At 40.8% G+C, this 16823-nt stretch overlaps 2 protein-coding genes across 2 annotated transcripts in view; one reads left to right on the top strand and one right to left on the bottom strand.

Annotated features, from left to right (window-relative positions):
* nxpe3 (neurexophilin and PC-esterase domain family, member 3) overlaps positions 1 to 7587 on the top strand; it is a 9720-nt gene extending 2133 nt beyond the window's left edge. The window contains exons 2-6 of the mRNA XM_010778692.1: positions 2803 to 2997; positions 3554 to 4332; positions 4821 to 4891; positions 4988 to 5206; positions 5284 to 7587. Coding sequence (XP_010776994.1) covers positions 2905 to 2997; positions 3554 to 4332; positions 4821 to 4891; positions 4988 to 5206; positions 5284 to 5849 — 1728 coding nt within the window. The 5' untranslated portion in view covers positions 2803 to 2904 and the 3' untranslated portion in view covers positions 5850 to 7587. The remainder of the gene's footprint in view (positions 1 to 2802; positions 2998 to 3553; positions 4333 to 4820; positions 4892 to 4987; positions 5207 to 5283) is intronic.
* A 1778-nt stretch (positions 7588 to 9365) lies between these two features.
* Positions 9366 to 16823, bottom strand: part of me3 (malic enzyme 3, NADP(+)-dependent, mitochondrial) — a 17533-nt gene continuing 10075 nt past the window's right edge. Inside the window, exons 9-15 of the mRNA XM_010778691.1 lie at positions 16261 to 16358; positions 13569 to 13682; positions 13077 to 13182; positions 12333 to 12475; positions 11619 to 11792; positions 10836 to 10934; positions 9366 to 10756 (exon numbers count right to left, since the gene is read on the bottom strand). Coding sequence (XP_010776993.1) covers positions 10595 to 10756; positions 10836 to 10934; positions 11619 to 11792; positions 12333 to 12475; positions 13077 to 13182; positions 13569 to 13682; positions 16261 to 16358 — 896 coding nt within the window. The 3' untranslated portion in view covers positions 9366 to 10594. The remainder of the gene's footprint in view (positions 10757 to 10835; positions 10935 to 11618; positions 11793 to 12332; positions 12476 to 13076; positions 13183 to 13568; positions 13683 to 16260; positions 16359 to 16823) is intronic.

Below are 16823 nucleotides of genomic sequence, written 5' to 3'. Positions count from 1 at the left end.
AATACAATTGAAGTACGCAGAGAACTATAGCCATCTGCTGCCTTGTTGTGTACCTTGGAGAAAAGGAAGAGGACCTTTTCAAGGAGTTTAGCGAAGTAATTAAAAATCTTGAAATAAAATAAAATCCATGGGCACAGTGTAAAAACAGTGTCAGTTACATTTTGAAGCACATTGCACTTTTGGCCACACCCCAATCAATAATATAATATAATATTTCTCCTAAGAGAGACAATAAAGCTCTATCTTATCTTATCTTAATATCTTAGCAACGTTCAGCATGGATAGGTGTTGACAGCAATGGCATCGGAAAAGGATTGTGCAACATTTGAAAAGTGGCTTCTGTTCTTCACTTAACCAGTTCAATTATTGTATGGAACCTGCAAAAAAGATGAGAAGGTATACTAAAACTTGCACGGTTATGATTGACAAAATCTGTCCACATGCATTTAAACACTAGGCAAAGTACTCAAAACCACCTCTGTGTGTCTTCAGGACCACATTGCCATGATGACACACACATGCAGACTCAATAGGTGAAAACAATACCAGCGTTGCTTTAGCAGCTGGTAATAATGGCTCTGAATTCGCTAAGAGTGACTGTTTAAAAAGTATGCAATTACCTAATTTATTATCTCTTATGCGCTAACCTATGATTTAATGTGCTTCAAAAGGACATGAATATCGCCTTCAACAGTGACCGGTCCACCCCAGGATCTGACTATACGATGGCAACCATCGTGGTCGAGGGAAACAAATGAATGAGCAAGCACTCTGCGTTAAATGTGTTCATACTGTTTCAAATAATGACTGTCGGCAGTGTAAACATCTTTGTTACATCTTTTGTAAAATTGGTGTGTGTGATCTGCAGATTGGTGGCCATTGAAAGTTTGTTATTGTAGTTTTACAAAAACTTTACAGATTTTACATATTTGGCACTGGTTTTAAATATGCAAAGGCCTCTAAGTTCGTTGTGATGGCAGCATTTATTTGCTGTGTCCCCATTTCCCATGGTAATATGGCTAATGTGTTTATTTATTATTTGTGGGGCAATTTAAATTTGTGTTATTTATCTTTTTTTTCAAGATTTAAATGAAGCTCAGCGCAAGTTCTTTCAGGAAGACTGGGTGTATATACTCCGCAGCTGCATATAATCAGCTCATCACAGGCGTTCTCTTTAACCTATTACATTCACCTCATTCTCCAGCAGCCAATCAACGTGCTGCAGCCAAACTATAAAATGGTTCTCCTCTCTCCTGCAGTCAGCTGTGATTTCAGGTGTTCATGCACCTTATCATATGGCATGTGTCAATAAATGTTCAAACAAAATGAATTCTCTCCTGANAGAGACTGCACTAGGATACATGCTGCAGCTGTGAAGAGACACCTTACACTGGTTCTACCCAATAAAGTTATATTGGCAAGAAAATACAATCTCTTGTAGATTTTCTTGCCAATATAACTTTATTGGGTAGAACCAGTGTAAGGTGTCTCTTCACAGCTGCAGCATGTATCCTAGTGCAGTCTCTTAACCACTATCTAACATCATGGTTGAAGGTTGCTCAAGCCAGCAATAAAAGACCAGGTAGGAACTAGGGATGGGAACGATTAATTGAATATTCGAAATTATTCAGGTATTCGAATATCAGAATATGAGTTATGAATATTTTTATTATTCTTTCTTTTTGGAGGGGTGCCTAAGTTGATAACATATTATCAAATGGAATAATTCAATGTATACGACAGTGCCATAGCTAATGGTTAGGTCTAAAGGTGTGTTTTGCTCCGCTCACCGGTCCCTCAGACAGAGCTGCAGGTGATGATCTCTCTATCTCTCGCGTCCGGTTATATTTCACTCGCGTTTATGTCCAAATCCATCAGATCTAGCTAGTTCTAGCTAGTGATATGGCTGCTGTCCCTCCCTACACGCAGATCACGCAGACTCAAACCTCATCTTATGCCCAGCTGAGAGGGTCTTCTCTACAGCTGGCCTGATTGTGAATCGCCTCCGCACCCGCCTCTCCCCTGAGCATGTGGACATGCTCATATTCTTAAACAAGAATGAGTATTGAATAGCTAAACTCTGTGCATAGGCCCTGTTACAGGTTGTTGATCTCTGTTGTAATAGGGTTACGATACCCTAACCCGTTATGTTGTTCGTGTATGATCCCTCTTTAATTAAAAAAAGTTATGTTTTTAACATGAAAGCTGTAGGCCTATAGCTGTCAACTGTTCAAACTGTGATCACCAGTTCAATACATTTGACTAATTCGACTTGGTTTCTATACTTATTTGAACATGTATTTTTTTTTTTTCAAAATATTTTTTTTTTTATAGGACATATACATTTCGGTTAAGTTTTTTTTGGGGGTCGAATATTCTAATATACATTTGCTTTCAAATTCCCATCCCTAGTAGGAACATTGCAGCCTTTCATTGCAAAAGGGGATCAAGATCCTTCCTGCCGCAACACGTTGGTAGCTCAAAGCAATTTCTTGTCAGGAATCTGTTCATATTAGTTCATGCCATGCTAGTTGCAGTCTGACCTATCATACTCATTTAAAAAGGAAAGCTGTAAAGAAGGAAAATGCAAAGAGGTTATCACTGTGGAACATCTTCATCAATGTGTCCACATTTTTTTTTATAGACGGACATTTGACTGTGCATACAACTGTTTATCAGTTCACAAAATGCAAGTTCAAATATAAACCCAAAGCAGAAATAAACTAAAGGTAAAGACAATATGATTTTTAAATGTTTCTTCATACTCATAGTACTTTGTTTGTTCACCATTCTCGATTACAGATTTTGCCAGTATCAGTCGCTGAGGATGTTATGATGCCATCATCGCCGGTGTGACGACTGAGTGATACCGGGCCTGATCATGGGAGACAGAAGGAGGTCACCATGTGCAGAAATGTGTCCAAATATGCCCTCTTCTTCCTCTTTCTAGCCCTGTCCGGCTGCATCTTCCTGTTGCGCAACATTCACACTGTGGAGGTGAGGAGAGAAATTTGCTACATGGGTTTACTGAATCACCCTACTATTACTTCATTTCATTTTGATATTGCTTTAGCTTAGATAGTTAAAGTACAGACAAGTCCTTAGAAACTGAATGGAAATGTTATGTTTTATATCACTTTTGACACTATTAGGATGACTGTCATTTCTCCACTTCTAGTTTCTAAGATCCCCACGTTTATATATGTTTAGTACTTTATGTCCTTTTTTAAATGTTACACAACCCTTTGTTTTAAAAAATGATATTTAAAGTATTATTCTGGTTTTCTTTTGGATTTGTGCTTATATTATATTACTTTGTAAATCCAAAACCATTCACTGTTGTTTTATGTTGCACATTAACTTCCTATTGTTGTTCTGTTCACTTAAACTTGCACAGCACTTTGGCCAACTCCGGTATTTATGAACATGCTATATAAAGAAACTTGACTCGACTTTTACTGAGAAAGCTTTTGGCAAACGTATTTATTCCTTTTATGGATTTGTGTGGTAGGCCGATGGTCACATGTCTTAACTCTCCTTCCTTTCTCTACAGAACTGGAACTGCCACACTATCTCAGCCCTCTACCAGCTCCAGAGCAGGATCCAGTCCTCCTTCCTCCCCGTGAATCTGCCCACCTTTCATCACAACCGCTCCTTCTGTGCACATCTGGGCCAGAAGCCAACGCCTGAAGATGAACTGGAGGAGCGCTACCTGTTGGACTCCATCACCTGGCCTGGACCCCCGCCTCGCTCCTCACCCCCCGCCCTGCGCCAGACGAGCGACCCCGTGCACAGCCTGTTCGCCGTCCTCCCCACTCAGGGAGGGAGGGAGTGGCATGTGGGCGACCAGCTGGAGGCGCTTGTCCAGATGCACGACTTCCAGGGTCGTCCAAAGCGCTACGGAGGGGATTTCATTTTGGCCAGACTGCACTCGCCAGAGCTGGGAGCAGGCGTAGCGGGTAAAGTGCTGGACCACAAGAACGGCTTTTATTCTGCTATGTTCCCGCTTCTCTGGGTGGGTTCTGCACATATTGAGATCACACTGGTGCACCCGAGTGAAGCGGTGGCTGTGCTGCGACGGCTGAGGGAAGAACGGCCTGATCGGGTGTTTTTTAAGAGCCTGTTCCGCCTGGGCTTCCTGTCTGAGACAACAGTCTGCAACATGTGCCTGCCCCTTGAGCAGCCTCTGTGCAACTACACTGACCTCTACACAGGCGAGCCCTGGTACTGCTACAAGCCTAAGATGCTCAGCTGTGACAGCAGAATCAACCACGCCAAAGCAGGCTACCAGAAACACCTCATCACCAACAAGGAAGCACTTCTCTTCCAGAGGTTTGTAATGCGGAGGAAACTAATCGTAATATGATATATATTTGAGATGTAGTAAGGCATTATTCTCCAGACCAAAACGATAAATATATTCATTTTTCTTACAAGAGTTAGTGTTCAAAGCATAATATATATATATATAAGACTATAGCCACATATAGTGTTCTTAAGAAATAAGTGAATTATAATCCAAAAACAAAGTCAAAATAAGTCCAACGAATGGATGAGAGGAATCTGTAATGTCAGTAGTGAAGGAAGTTGATTCGTTAAAACATGTATGGATGTTGGGCTCTAAAAACGATAAAAAAGCAACTAAAGTCAAGGACACAGAAATGTGGAAAGCACTCTGACAAAGAAAGGACTCGACTGTCCTCAACAATTAAAACCAGACTTCCGAGGTTCAAAGCCTTTATTGTCATATGCTGTAGTTATGGCAATGAAAATCTTAAGTCTTAACCTTTACCTCATTCATTCTTTGTCTTTTGTCATAGTGGTGTAAACATTAAAGTTCCCATACACGCTTCAGGACCCAACGGAATCGACGTTCTGCCCCCCAGGAAAGGTACAGTATCCCTGCAGAGTGTGTGCCTCATGTCCTTTGCTTTTGATTTATTCCATTAATTTAATTTTGTTTGCCACATTTCTCGCTTTGCATCAGAGGTAGAAGTAGAAAGCAGCAGTGTAAAACCAGAGCCAATTAAGCTAGCCCCGTCTGGATATTACTACGAGGACTCATGGAGGCCATTAAGTGGCATTGCAATGCGCCAGTTCAACGAATCATCCGCTATCACTCAGTGTTTGGAGAACAAGGTGATCAACATGTACGGAGACTCTACCGTCAGACAGTGGTTCGAGTACCTCATCACTTTAGTACCAGGTGAGTTCTCTTTTCCCCTCATTCTCACACTAACTTGTATATTCCCACTGCAACTTCCATCTGTTCCCCTTCCCCAGGGTTGAGGGAGTTCAATTTGAGCAGTCCTAAGAACGTGGGGCCTTTCATGGCGGTGGACAGCACCCATAATATCCTGTTGAAGTACCGTTGCCATGGCCCGCCCATCCGCTTCTCCACCGTCATGGCCAGTGAACTGCGGTACGTTTCAAACGAGCTGGACGGCCTCTCCGGGGGGCCAAACACTGTGGTGGTCCTCAGCATTTGGGCCCATTTCAGCACCTTTCCTGTGGAGGTGTACATACGGCGGCTGCGTCACGTCAGGCGGTCGCTGGTGAGACTTCTGGACCGGGCGCCGGGGACGATGGTTGTGATTCGCTCGGGGAACCTCCAGGCCCTGGACCCGGAGGTGAGCCTGTACAACAGCGACTGGTACTCCCTGCAGCTGGACGAGGTGCTCAGGTCCATGTTCAAGGGGCTGAACGTGCTGCTAGTGGACGCCTGGGAGATGAGTTTAGCTCACCACCTTCCTCACGCCCTGCATCCTCCGCCAGTCATCGTCAAGAACATGATAGACGCGCTTTTGTCGTACGTTTGTCCCGATAAGACAAAGAGACAACTTACATAGGAGAGGATGACGATACTGGATCTTGTTGTCGAGGAGTTCATTATGTGATGTTTTTTTCCGAAGGTACACACCCTTTAAATACGATCTTTAATGAGAGATTTGCCTGATTCAAAGTACTGTTCTCTGTTTTGGTTTGTTTTTAAACTAATTTTGTTCTGAAAAAACCAAAGCCTTTGGCGCAGTGATAGTTATTTTCCATCTGCTTTTGGTACCCAAGTGTTGTGTGTGTATGCATTTTTAAAGTAATAATCACAAAGATTTACCTTCAAATTAATGTCTTTTAAGTGATTTGCCAAATGAGGTAACCCTACAATGAGTGGGTCTAATGGTTCACGCGTGAAAGTCTTTGCATTGGTAGCATTACAAACAGGGTGTGGCATATTCCTGGGTAAATGTACAAGATGCACAAAGTTAGTCAAGTGTTTCCCATCAGCCAGCTGTGTTTGGTTTGCCAAAAAGTATAGGATGCAGCTCATGTAAAGGACTACCTCTCCAACTCTCTTGTGTTCATTCTTTTCTGGTCTGAGCTTTGCACTGCGAGTAAACTGTAACTCTCCAAACAAAATAAAGATGAAGACAGACCATGCAATTAAAGTTAAAATACTTACGTCACACAGGCAAGTTTTAAAAACCCACCTGGAAATACTGCTTACCAACATGGTTTCGCCAAAGAGAATTAAATGGAAATCATCGAGACTTTACGTTGTCCATATTTGTGGTTGGTATGCTTTCAAGGTTGCAGTTTAAACTTTATATTTATGCATATCTTTGTTCGTTAGTTTTGCCAAAGCTGAAGAATCCGTGAGTTTTCATCTCGAGATTTTCCTCAGGCAGTTCGGTGTTAAAATGATATTATGTTCGGATGTTGACCTCACATAATTAGGTCAGGCTATTTAAAATAAAATACTGCTTTCTCTGATTGATTGTTCTGCAAACTACTCCTTTGTTAATTATCATCTATAAATGTGTCGGATTTTATTTTATAGTTAATGTTAATTTAGGTGCTAACACTACATATCATCAATGGAACTTCTTTATCAGACCAAAGTTAAATACTGACTGCATTTATATTACTTTTATCCACATTTCTTTACAATTTTATTTTAAAACTTGTTATTTAAAGGCAACCTGAAACTCTTTGGTCGACCATCATTTTACACAATTTACTTTTGGGATTTACTTTCTGCTTGTATGCTCAAACGTCACTTTGAAGCTCTGGCTTTATTTTTGTATCTTTGGAGTCCATCCACATTGTGTCAGTTCCTATTGCTAATTTTACTTTCTACGTTAACTTTTTTTTTGTTATCCGTTTATGCCGTCCCATGTTTATCGTAGGAAGACAGCGAAGTTTGAAGGAGAGGTGGTTATCAGGTCTGTGTGATACAAAGAGAAAAATGTGCCTGTCTAATCCTGTCTGTCTCTGACGACGATCAGACGCCGACTTTTAACAGACTTTGTCAAAACTCATTTTAATAAGAACAGCATCATCACTGTCAAATGTTTGCTTTTATAACACTTAAGATGAGCAGCTCATGACTCTGTTTTGTCATTCGCTTTCTCAAACTGGAGATTAGGTTGAAGAAGCTTCGAGATTAAGGTAAATAACATATCAATAAAATGTGGGTATGATAATTGTCACGATAAATCAGGATCATGACATGGTGATGCATCTGGTATCTTGCATTTTTCTGATCTTAAAACCGTTGGTACATTTCAATAAACTAAACTGTTAACACTATATGATGTCCTTTTGTTGTTCTGTTGTTTATGTTTTCATGTGGAACCTACTGCTGCAGGTCTCCCTTGAAAAAGAGATAATTGATCTCAATGGGATTTTACCTGGATAAATAAAGGTTTTGAATTGAATTGAACACGGCAGCATTAGTAGCTCTGGTTTTTTGTTTAATTTTGTGTGTGTGTGAGAGATGTGGCAAAGAGGGCATCATTAAAACACGGACACAGCATTAAATAGGAACAGCATTAACAGTTTCATTCACACATGTTTTTTTAAATAGACACAATTTACTGCAGATGCTCATTCCGAAGGACTTATAATTCAAATGCTTTGTGCTGTAAGTTAAAGGGCTCTCCTATAGGGAATTATTTGAAATGTTCCCTTGTTTATGCACCAAAGAGGAAAACAATCTGGGCTTCAAAATGTTTTTCAGTAATTTCATTCCAAGAATTTTAAAGAAATAAGAGGACTATAAAGAAGTGGATTAAAACCAACCCCTTCCATGACGGCTTAAATGTTAAAAAGACGTCGACAGGACAAATGAAAAATCAGTGCAAATAGCTTTCAGATGTGTTTGAGTCTCGGACAAACTGAAAAGAAAACTAAAGAAAAACTATTATACAACTTGCTGGCAATGGTTAAATCCCTAATACATCCGTCCTTATTGCTGCTTCCTGTTGGAATAACATGCAGGAAAGAGAGGCTGAATACAGGATAAATAAAACTTAGCAAACAACTGAAAGACTGATAGACTGAAAACTGTGTATGGGTCCACCAGAGATGTGCAGTTTGTTTGCTAGTGGAGCCTCGCAGATGGGAGTGCTGCAGGCCCCTCAGCACCCCCCTTCCCGCGTCCATTCGCGATGTCTCGCAGACCCCACGCAGCTCCTCACAGCAGCGAGCCGCGCAACGTCCCGCCAACATGGCACCCAGACCCCACGCAGCATTCTCATCTGTTTGTCATTGCTAGTGTCATCTTTCTGGTTGCTAACAAACGCCATTGTAACACATAATCACTGATGTGCTGCTGTAACAGTGGTGGACTCATCAGAACAGAGTGGGCGAGCTGACCAATCAGAGCACAGTGGGCTCACAGGGACGGGGGACGGGGGACGGGGGGCAGGAGCTCCAACAAGGCGTTTAGGACAGAGTGAATACACATACTATACAGAGATGCTGTATGAGAAACCAGTGTGATTTTGAAACAATGTAAATATATTCCAGTAGATCTCAACAATGGAATTATGATCAGTAGAAATGACCATGTCATGGGACCTTTAAGTTATAAGTTAGCTAAATCAATCAAAAGTAGTTAAATAATGCTTGTTACTTGAATCTGCTTTAAGAAAAATAAACAGTCTACATCCCAGCTCTCTGGAGAGTTTCATTTAATTTGATAGCCACTCATCCCTTACAACAGGAGCCCCAGATAGATTATTATAAGAGGAAATAGGAAGGGTATATTTCAAGTTTGTTATGTATAGAAGTTATTGGGCTTTTTTCTTATCCACTCTAATTGTAATTCAGTCAAATGTAATTGACTGAATGTATTGTAAATTGGGCTTATGAACACATGATCACTACTGTGTCATATATGTTTACAGATATATCTAATAAGTACAATACAAGAAAAGCTCAAGTTTCATTTGTGGACCGTATTACATTTTACTTTTTGAATTTGCTGAGGGCCGACTCAAAATGTCGTAGTTTGGACACCTCTGCACTCGAGTCTTTCATGCAGTCATTTTTTCTCAAAGAGAGAGGGAAAAAAGCCATGACTCTCACGTTTAGTTGACAATTTTATTCAAAAAGTTTCATGTTCCCTTTAAAAACTTCAAGCATATCTGTCGGTACTAAAGCTTACAGAGCATCATGTCGGCTAGGAGTTAAAGACACAGTAAAAGATAGTTCATCGATAACTTTTGGCAAAAACACCACAACAAGCATAGGGCTCTGTACAAAACTAGAGGAGAAACACACCATTGTATACAAAAAACATCCTGAAGGTGCTTTTTCTGAACAAATTCAAAAGAACAAAAGTGCTTTCCATCCAGAAGAACGGACTCTAACGTGGAAACAGAATGACAGGCTGACTGTGGAGTGTTTTAGTCTCGTGAACAGATGGGAGTGTACAATCGGAGAAGTGGCTACAGTGTCGAGCCACATTTCTCCTCTTTGTGAACCACTGAACAATGGTTTATAGTCACAACATGGAGCAGTGATGTCCTGAGGTCACACAGGACGAGGCACTGAGAGTCTGTTCAATGTTTCAAGCTGCAAAATGAGTCTTCTGTAGATTTGTGTCAAAACAAGACGAAGCATTGTGCGTTGCTTTGAGAATCTGCTCTCTGATTTCCTGCATGAGCAAAAATGAATTTGATAATCTAATGTGTATAGATGTAGTTATAGCTAATGACATTTGATATGCTGGGTGTGTATGCAGCTTAGAGTATTTCACTCATTCAAACCTTCAAACTGGTACAGAGAACTGAAAAGACAACAATTAAAGCACTGAAAGAGGAAATAGCAACTTGTACTTGACAATATAACACATAAAAGCTCGTAGAGAATAACAGTTGGGCATCTATTATATGGATCACTGTACGTCTGCAAGGAGGGCAATAACATATTAGAGAATAATTGGAGAAGTTTCTGAGTAGAGGCGATGCATAACTTGTACTTTACACCACGGCAGCATAGTAGGACGGAGTATCAGGGCCATTTTAGGTAGAAAACAATTCAAAATAAAGTTATATTTTGAGATAAAACTTGTAAATGTACGAGGAAAACTCACAGGAAAAATATTGTAATATTCTCTGAAATCATAAAACTATAAATCGAAGTTCAGAAATCATAAAGCCACACATTTACGAGAGAAAAAAACCTTGAAAAATAGTGGGGGTTTTTCTTTTTAATTAAGTGCCTTCACTTTTGTGTAATTTGTCTTCACCTGCGATGGCCCTGATACGCGGTCGTAGCATATTGATTTAAGGATAGAGGCAGACAGAAATCACACGTCCTGGACGTTCATGGCCTCCTCCGGCCAGCTGTATTTGTCCAGAGTGAAGGAGTCGTAATCTGGGCTGTAGATGTGAGACAGGACAAACGCCTCCTTGTCTATTGGCTCAGGGTACAGAGAAGCCATGTTGTTTTTGTATGCATAGTTGACAATCTGGCAAAAAAGGAAACGGATTAGATTTTTTTTAATACCCCTCAAAACCTCAAAATGTAATTGTGCAGGAGTCACTGACCTTCACTGCGATCTTGAAGGACACCTCTCTGATGGTGCTCAGAGGAGGGTACAGCCTCCCCTCAGCCAGGTTCTCCTCCGTCACCATCTCAGATATCGCCTGGAACAATTAGGATGATTTGATGAATAAGGAGAGTCAAAGTTAGTCATAAGGGTAAGTTGTCAGTTTAGGAAAGGGGAAATAAATCTGTTAACAATGCTCTGTTAAAAACCACAAGACAGAGGAATTTCATTTGCAGAACTCTAGACTCGAGTCAATGGTCTAAATATATATAAATATAAATATGTATGTATTTACACATACATATCAAATAATATATTATAATATATATAGAAGATGGATATATATATATTATTCTGAAATGGACCAATCTGCAGAATGAGGGATTCTACTTTTTGGTACTCAATACTTTTGTACTTTTACTTGAGTAACATTGTAACAGAGTATTCCTACACTCTGGTACTTCTACTTTTTCTCAAGTACACGATCTGAGTACTTCTCGCACCTCTGTCTACCTGTGTCCCCATTGGTTGGTGTGTTAACATATTTTGTAACTGGTTAATTTGAACAATAAACAAAAATAACTTTGTATTGCCGCTGCCCTGGTCCCTTCCATCAAGTGTAGGTAAAACACACACTATGGATAAGTACCTCATACATACAGAGCTAGAGTTTACACTACAGATGTTATTTTACAAAACAAAAAAGTGTATCGTGTCACAAAATCACGTCCTCATTATGCATATTATGGAATCATTGACGTGTGGTGACTGAGGACATTACCTCTGCTGTGGTGAGGAAGATGTCGTCAGATATGTGGCGCACTCCACAGGCAATGACGCCCAAAGCGACTCCGGGGAAGACGTAGGCGTTGTTTCCCTGGCCGGGGATGAAGCTGCGCCCGTCAGCCAGCGTCACTTTGCCGAACGGACTGCCACTGGCGAAGATGCCCCGGCCCTGAAGAAGAGCGGAGAGGAAGAGGAGGATAGCAAGGAAACACAAAGAGAGAGGGAGTCACTTCAGTGGAAACAACAAAGTGTCCTTTATTGGTTGATTTGGGGGGCTTTGGGTTGTGTGAGTGAAGAGAGCTGAAATGTAAAAGTGCACGTGGATTCTTTTAGCAGTTTTATGCAAATTCACATACAATAAATTACAGATGGAGCAGTGATGTGCCAGAAAATGTAGCAATGCATCAATCGAACATTTTAAATATATTATTAACATTTTAAATGGTATACCCCGTTTATCTAGGCCCTTTTTGTTTTGTTTTATGTATATATGTCACACTGTGGGACTGCGGGAAACGGTATCTCGAGATTTCTGGATGTATAGCAACACATGTAGTAATTTTGACAATAAAGCTGACTTTGACTTTGAATTCAAGCCAATAATAAAATAAATACAGCTGGGAAAATAAGACATTTAATTAAAAGAATATGCTTAATTAGGAAGAATATGCTGCTTTAATGCTTCAGCTTCAATGCGTCTGATGTGTACCTCAGTGAGGTTGTAGCACTGCTCCGCGGTGCACTCGGCCTTGCTGGTGGGATTACTCAGAGCGAAGATGATCGGCCTCTCGTTGAAGGACGCCATGCCTTTAATGATCTTCTCAGTAAAGGCTCCTGGGATAGCTGCCACTCCTTCATGTTTAGGACACAGGAAATAGGAAGAAAACAACGTCAACAAAACACATTTCAATGAGACGATGAGAAAAGATGGCTCAGATTGTAGGACTCACACGGGTCAATTATTATCAAGTAAAAATCTCCAAATTGCAGGTTTTTTTGTCCGACTGATTTGTTTCAACTTTTAATTATTCAGTCATCTTTAATTTTAAAACACAGAAGATGTTAGCTGAAACAAAGACATGTTATAGTTGTTATTAAAAGTCTGGGAATATCGTCCCCGTTTATTACACATGCAGTGTTAATAATAATAATAATAATAATAAATTGAATGTATATAGCGCTTTTCATAGTCTCGAGTCTCAAGATTTGTGTTGAAATTAAGAATCATGACTGACATTCACATCTAAAATCTTTATGAAACTTTGACTAAGTTAGTGGATTTGGAGCTAGTTGTTATTTTGGAGGGACAGCATTCACCTGTTACAGCTTTCTCTGTTTTTCCACAACTGATCAGGAATGACCATGAATGGGCGAAACAAACAATGTGAGTTATAACAAGTCTTTTTATTTTCACACCGTTAAAAACCACGACGTGACCTTTAGGGAGACTCACCGATGATGGCGGTGGGTTTGACGGTTTCCACCACCTCCTCCAGGGTCTTAATGTGCGGGTGATCGTGAGCAAACTCCAACTTCTCGTGGTTAAGGTTGCCTCTGCCCTAAAGTTGAGGAAAATCAGAAACAGGATGCTTTATTTTCCAGGGGAGAGATTGGGTTTTTTGACAGCTGCTCCATTAAAGAATACAAATAAATTGAATGAATTGAATAAAATGAATAAAAAATAAATAAAATAAATAAAATAAATAAAATAAATAAAATAAATAAAATAAATAAAATAAAAATAATAACTTAAAGAAAAAATTTGCCCATTCTACTAAAATTATAACAAAAATAAATAAGTATACATTTTACAATATTGACAGTTGTGAATTTTAATTAATAGAGGTATTATATATTTTTTTAAAGAATAGTGTGTTTTGTGATTTTTTTTTACACACAGGGCAATTTATAGATAGAGTGAGCTAATGACAGTCTCACACATTACCTTCACAATGAGCCCTCTGGAGTCCACCATCCAGATCCTCTTGGCAGCTTCTTCTCTACTCACTCCCTCTTTAGCCATGGCCATCATGAGGAGGTGAGCAATACCCAGAGCAGCCTGAAAAAAACAAAACATAAGATAACCAACATCGACCTCTGCTGGTCATCTGAGTTGAACCTCATCCCTAAAGGCCCGGACACACCAATCTGACAACAAAGAACTGACACAGACGGACCCCGACTGTTGCGTCGCCTCGCGTCTCTGCGTTTTGGCCATGTGTCGCACTGGAACACACCGCAAAGACTTCAGCCGACGGCCAAGAAGCACGTACGAACTGCGTGTTACGACCCCCTCCACTCCACTAGAGGTCTCTGTCTGTGTTCTGCTTGCTGGCTCTTGTTTGTGTTTCAGGTGATCAACCTGATGAGCCACACCTGGGCCGTCTACATAAAAGGCCAACACCAACCCATACTGCCCTCTCACTCTTCTGTTGGACACGGCCGCGTCTTTGTTTCTGCACATTTTCACACACGCAATCATTACTGATAACTGACTTCCACATTTATTAGGTTTCTTTGAAGACCTTTGGTTTTTGTTACACTTAACTTGTCTAGTCTCCCATCTTTGTTGCAGCCTATGAGCCAGGCCGTAACACTGCGCATGCGTGAGTGGCAATAACTCTCCTTACCAGCAGGCGGCGGTAGTGTGTATTCGTCATTCAAAAGAGGCTACAACCGGAAGACAGACTGGTGATAACCGAGAGAAGAAGAACAGACTGCGTGATATAAACAAATAGCGTGTGCGTTCCATTTTCACTCTACAACGAGAAGCTCATGGGGCTTTCCCGAACCTGTGTCGAGAGCTGGAGTTAAATGAAATCTCAGAATTGCCTTCTTAATAGTTTGTTTGGGTCCCTCACTTCCGTTTCGCTTCTCATGCACTGATTCGCTAGCTGAACAGCCAATAGAGTGGCGAAGTCCCCCCCCAATCTACTTGCGCCCCATGGGACCTTATTTCGGAAAAATTATGCATTTAAGTCAGTGGGGAGAGAAAAGTTATCTTCCGATCCCGTTTGAATTGTGCCATGAATTACACATATGATGTTTGTCAATCTTAAAAAATCATTTCCATGTCAAAAAAGTCAGTTTGTCGTAAAGCTGTTGAAATATAAGACTATGAAAAATATGCAACTAGAAAGAATACAAATCCCAGAGTCGTGTAAGTGATGTCATAATTTTCCTCCACTAAATATAAGAGATAGCTAAGATAACTTTAACAAGATGGCTGTGTGCTTAGTACCAGGTTGTTATCATACCAGCAATGGGTCTTGCTCGTTCTTTCGCTTCCCGTCTGATGAAAGGACCAGGAGTGGCTGGATCAAGTTAGCTACCTAGCTAGTAGCAAGCACGTTAGTTAGCATTACAGCCTTGTCATTTTTATTAGCCCTAACATGAAGTTAACCAAAGTGTTAAACAGAGTAGCAGTCATATTTCGTGAATCCTTTGAAGAGTACTATCGCACTGGTGTGATCATTCTATAATACACCTTTTTAAGCCCTGATGCCCCCGAGGGAGACACGCTAACGCTACATTAGCATCGCCGATCTTTTCTACTTCATGCTATCTGCACAAATGGTTGACATTAAACATTAAAAAGACCAGGCAGTTCAGAGAGAATCAACGGAAGGCAGGCAGGCAGCTTTGCATGACATTCTTCTGGACGTGTTTCATTGTGGTGATAGTGAGGGTAGTCAATCCCTTGTTTGGCAAGACAGTAGTGAGGGCCATCTTGGTGACGTGTGTTGTTCTGCGAGACCAGAGATGTAGTTCAATGAGCGTTTCACACAAACAAATGTGTTACTTCACAGTTTTACGACACATTTTTTTTTTTGACTTGCAAAATTATCTTTTAAATTGACAAACATCATATGTGTAATTTGTGGCACAATTGAAACGGGATCGAAAGATAACGTTTCTCTCGCCATTGACTTCAATACATAATTTCCCCCAAATAAGGTCCCATCGAGGTCCACCGGACACACCAGGCCGATTATTGGCGTCGGTGGGCGTTAGGCCGACGATGAGCGTCGACACGCCCTACTCAGATTGGTGTGTGCCGCACCGTCGGGTCTTTTCAGCCGTACCGACGCCTTTTCGGCCAAAGGCAGTCGGTAAAAGAAATCACTCTGATTGGCTGTTCAGCTAGCGATCGGTGCATGAGAAGCTAAACGGAAGTGAGGGACCCAAACAAACTATTAAGAAGGTAAATCTGAGATTTCATTTAACTCCAGCTCTCGACACAGGTTGGGGAAAGCCCCATGAGCTTCTCGCTGTAGAGTGAAAATGGAACGCACACGCTATTTGTTGTTTGTTTGTATCACGCAGTCTGTTCTTCTCTCGGTTATCACGCAGTCTGTCTTCCGGTTGTTGCCTCTTTTGAATGACAAATACACACTACCGCCGCCTGCTGGTAAGGAGAGTTATTGCCACTCACGCATGCGCAGTTCGTACGTGCTTCTTGGCCGTCTGCTGAAGTCTTTGCGGTGTGTTCCAGTGCGACACATGGCCAAAACGCAGAGACGCGAGGCGACGTCCGTCTGTGTCAGTTCTTTGTTGTCAGATTGGTGTGTCCGGGCCTTTAGGGATTACAGGCAGCAGTATTTCTTTAAAACAGAATGAAAGCCAAATGTCCTCACCTCTCCGGCCCCCTGGAAAACCACGGTGTGATCTAAGAGTGTGTTCTTGGTGATCTTCAGAGCAGCTAGGATCCCGGCGACAGCTACTGAGGCCGTGCCTGAAGAGAAAAAAGGGAAACACCTTTAAGAAATGTGAGGATAAACTTAGCTCTAATTTAGAATGGAATCCTCTGAATACAAGGTGGGCCCATTCCAACCTTTTTAATTCCAAATTGTTTAAAATGTAGCTGCTTGACTTTTATCTGGAAAAGCTTGCCAGGCCACATTAAAAAGCCCCTTTTCCCTTTCAATCAAGCAATCAAAGCTGAGCTAAGGGGATTATTTTAAGAAATAAAAACAGAATTACCAACATCCCTTTGCTCTATGATTTTTTTTTTTATGTCACTAGGCTGTCATCGGCTGTTGATTTCAATATCATGGACACGGACTGAATTAAATATCCATAAACACTGCATCATAAATCATATGAATAAATTAAGAGGATACATTTAATCATTTTAAGAATACATAAAAGCTTCAGTACAGTATTTTTTATAAAATGTGTATAATTTCCTCCTAACACC

The sequence above is a fragment of the Notothenia coriiceps genome, unplaced genomic scaffold (assembly GCF_000735185.1).
Source record: "Notothenia coriiceps isolate Sejong01 unplaced genomic scaffold, NC01 NC01_scaffold00019353, whole genome shotgun sequence".
Classification (NCBI taxonomy): Eukaryota; Metazoa; Chordata; class Actinopteri; order Perciformes; family Nototheniidae; genus Notothenia; species Notothenia coriiceps.
This window is presented reverse-complemented; position numbering and strand designations above follow the sequence as displayed.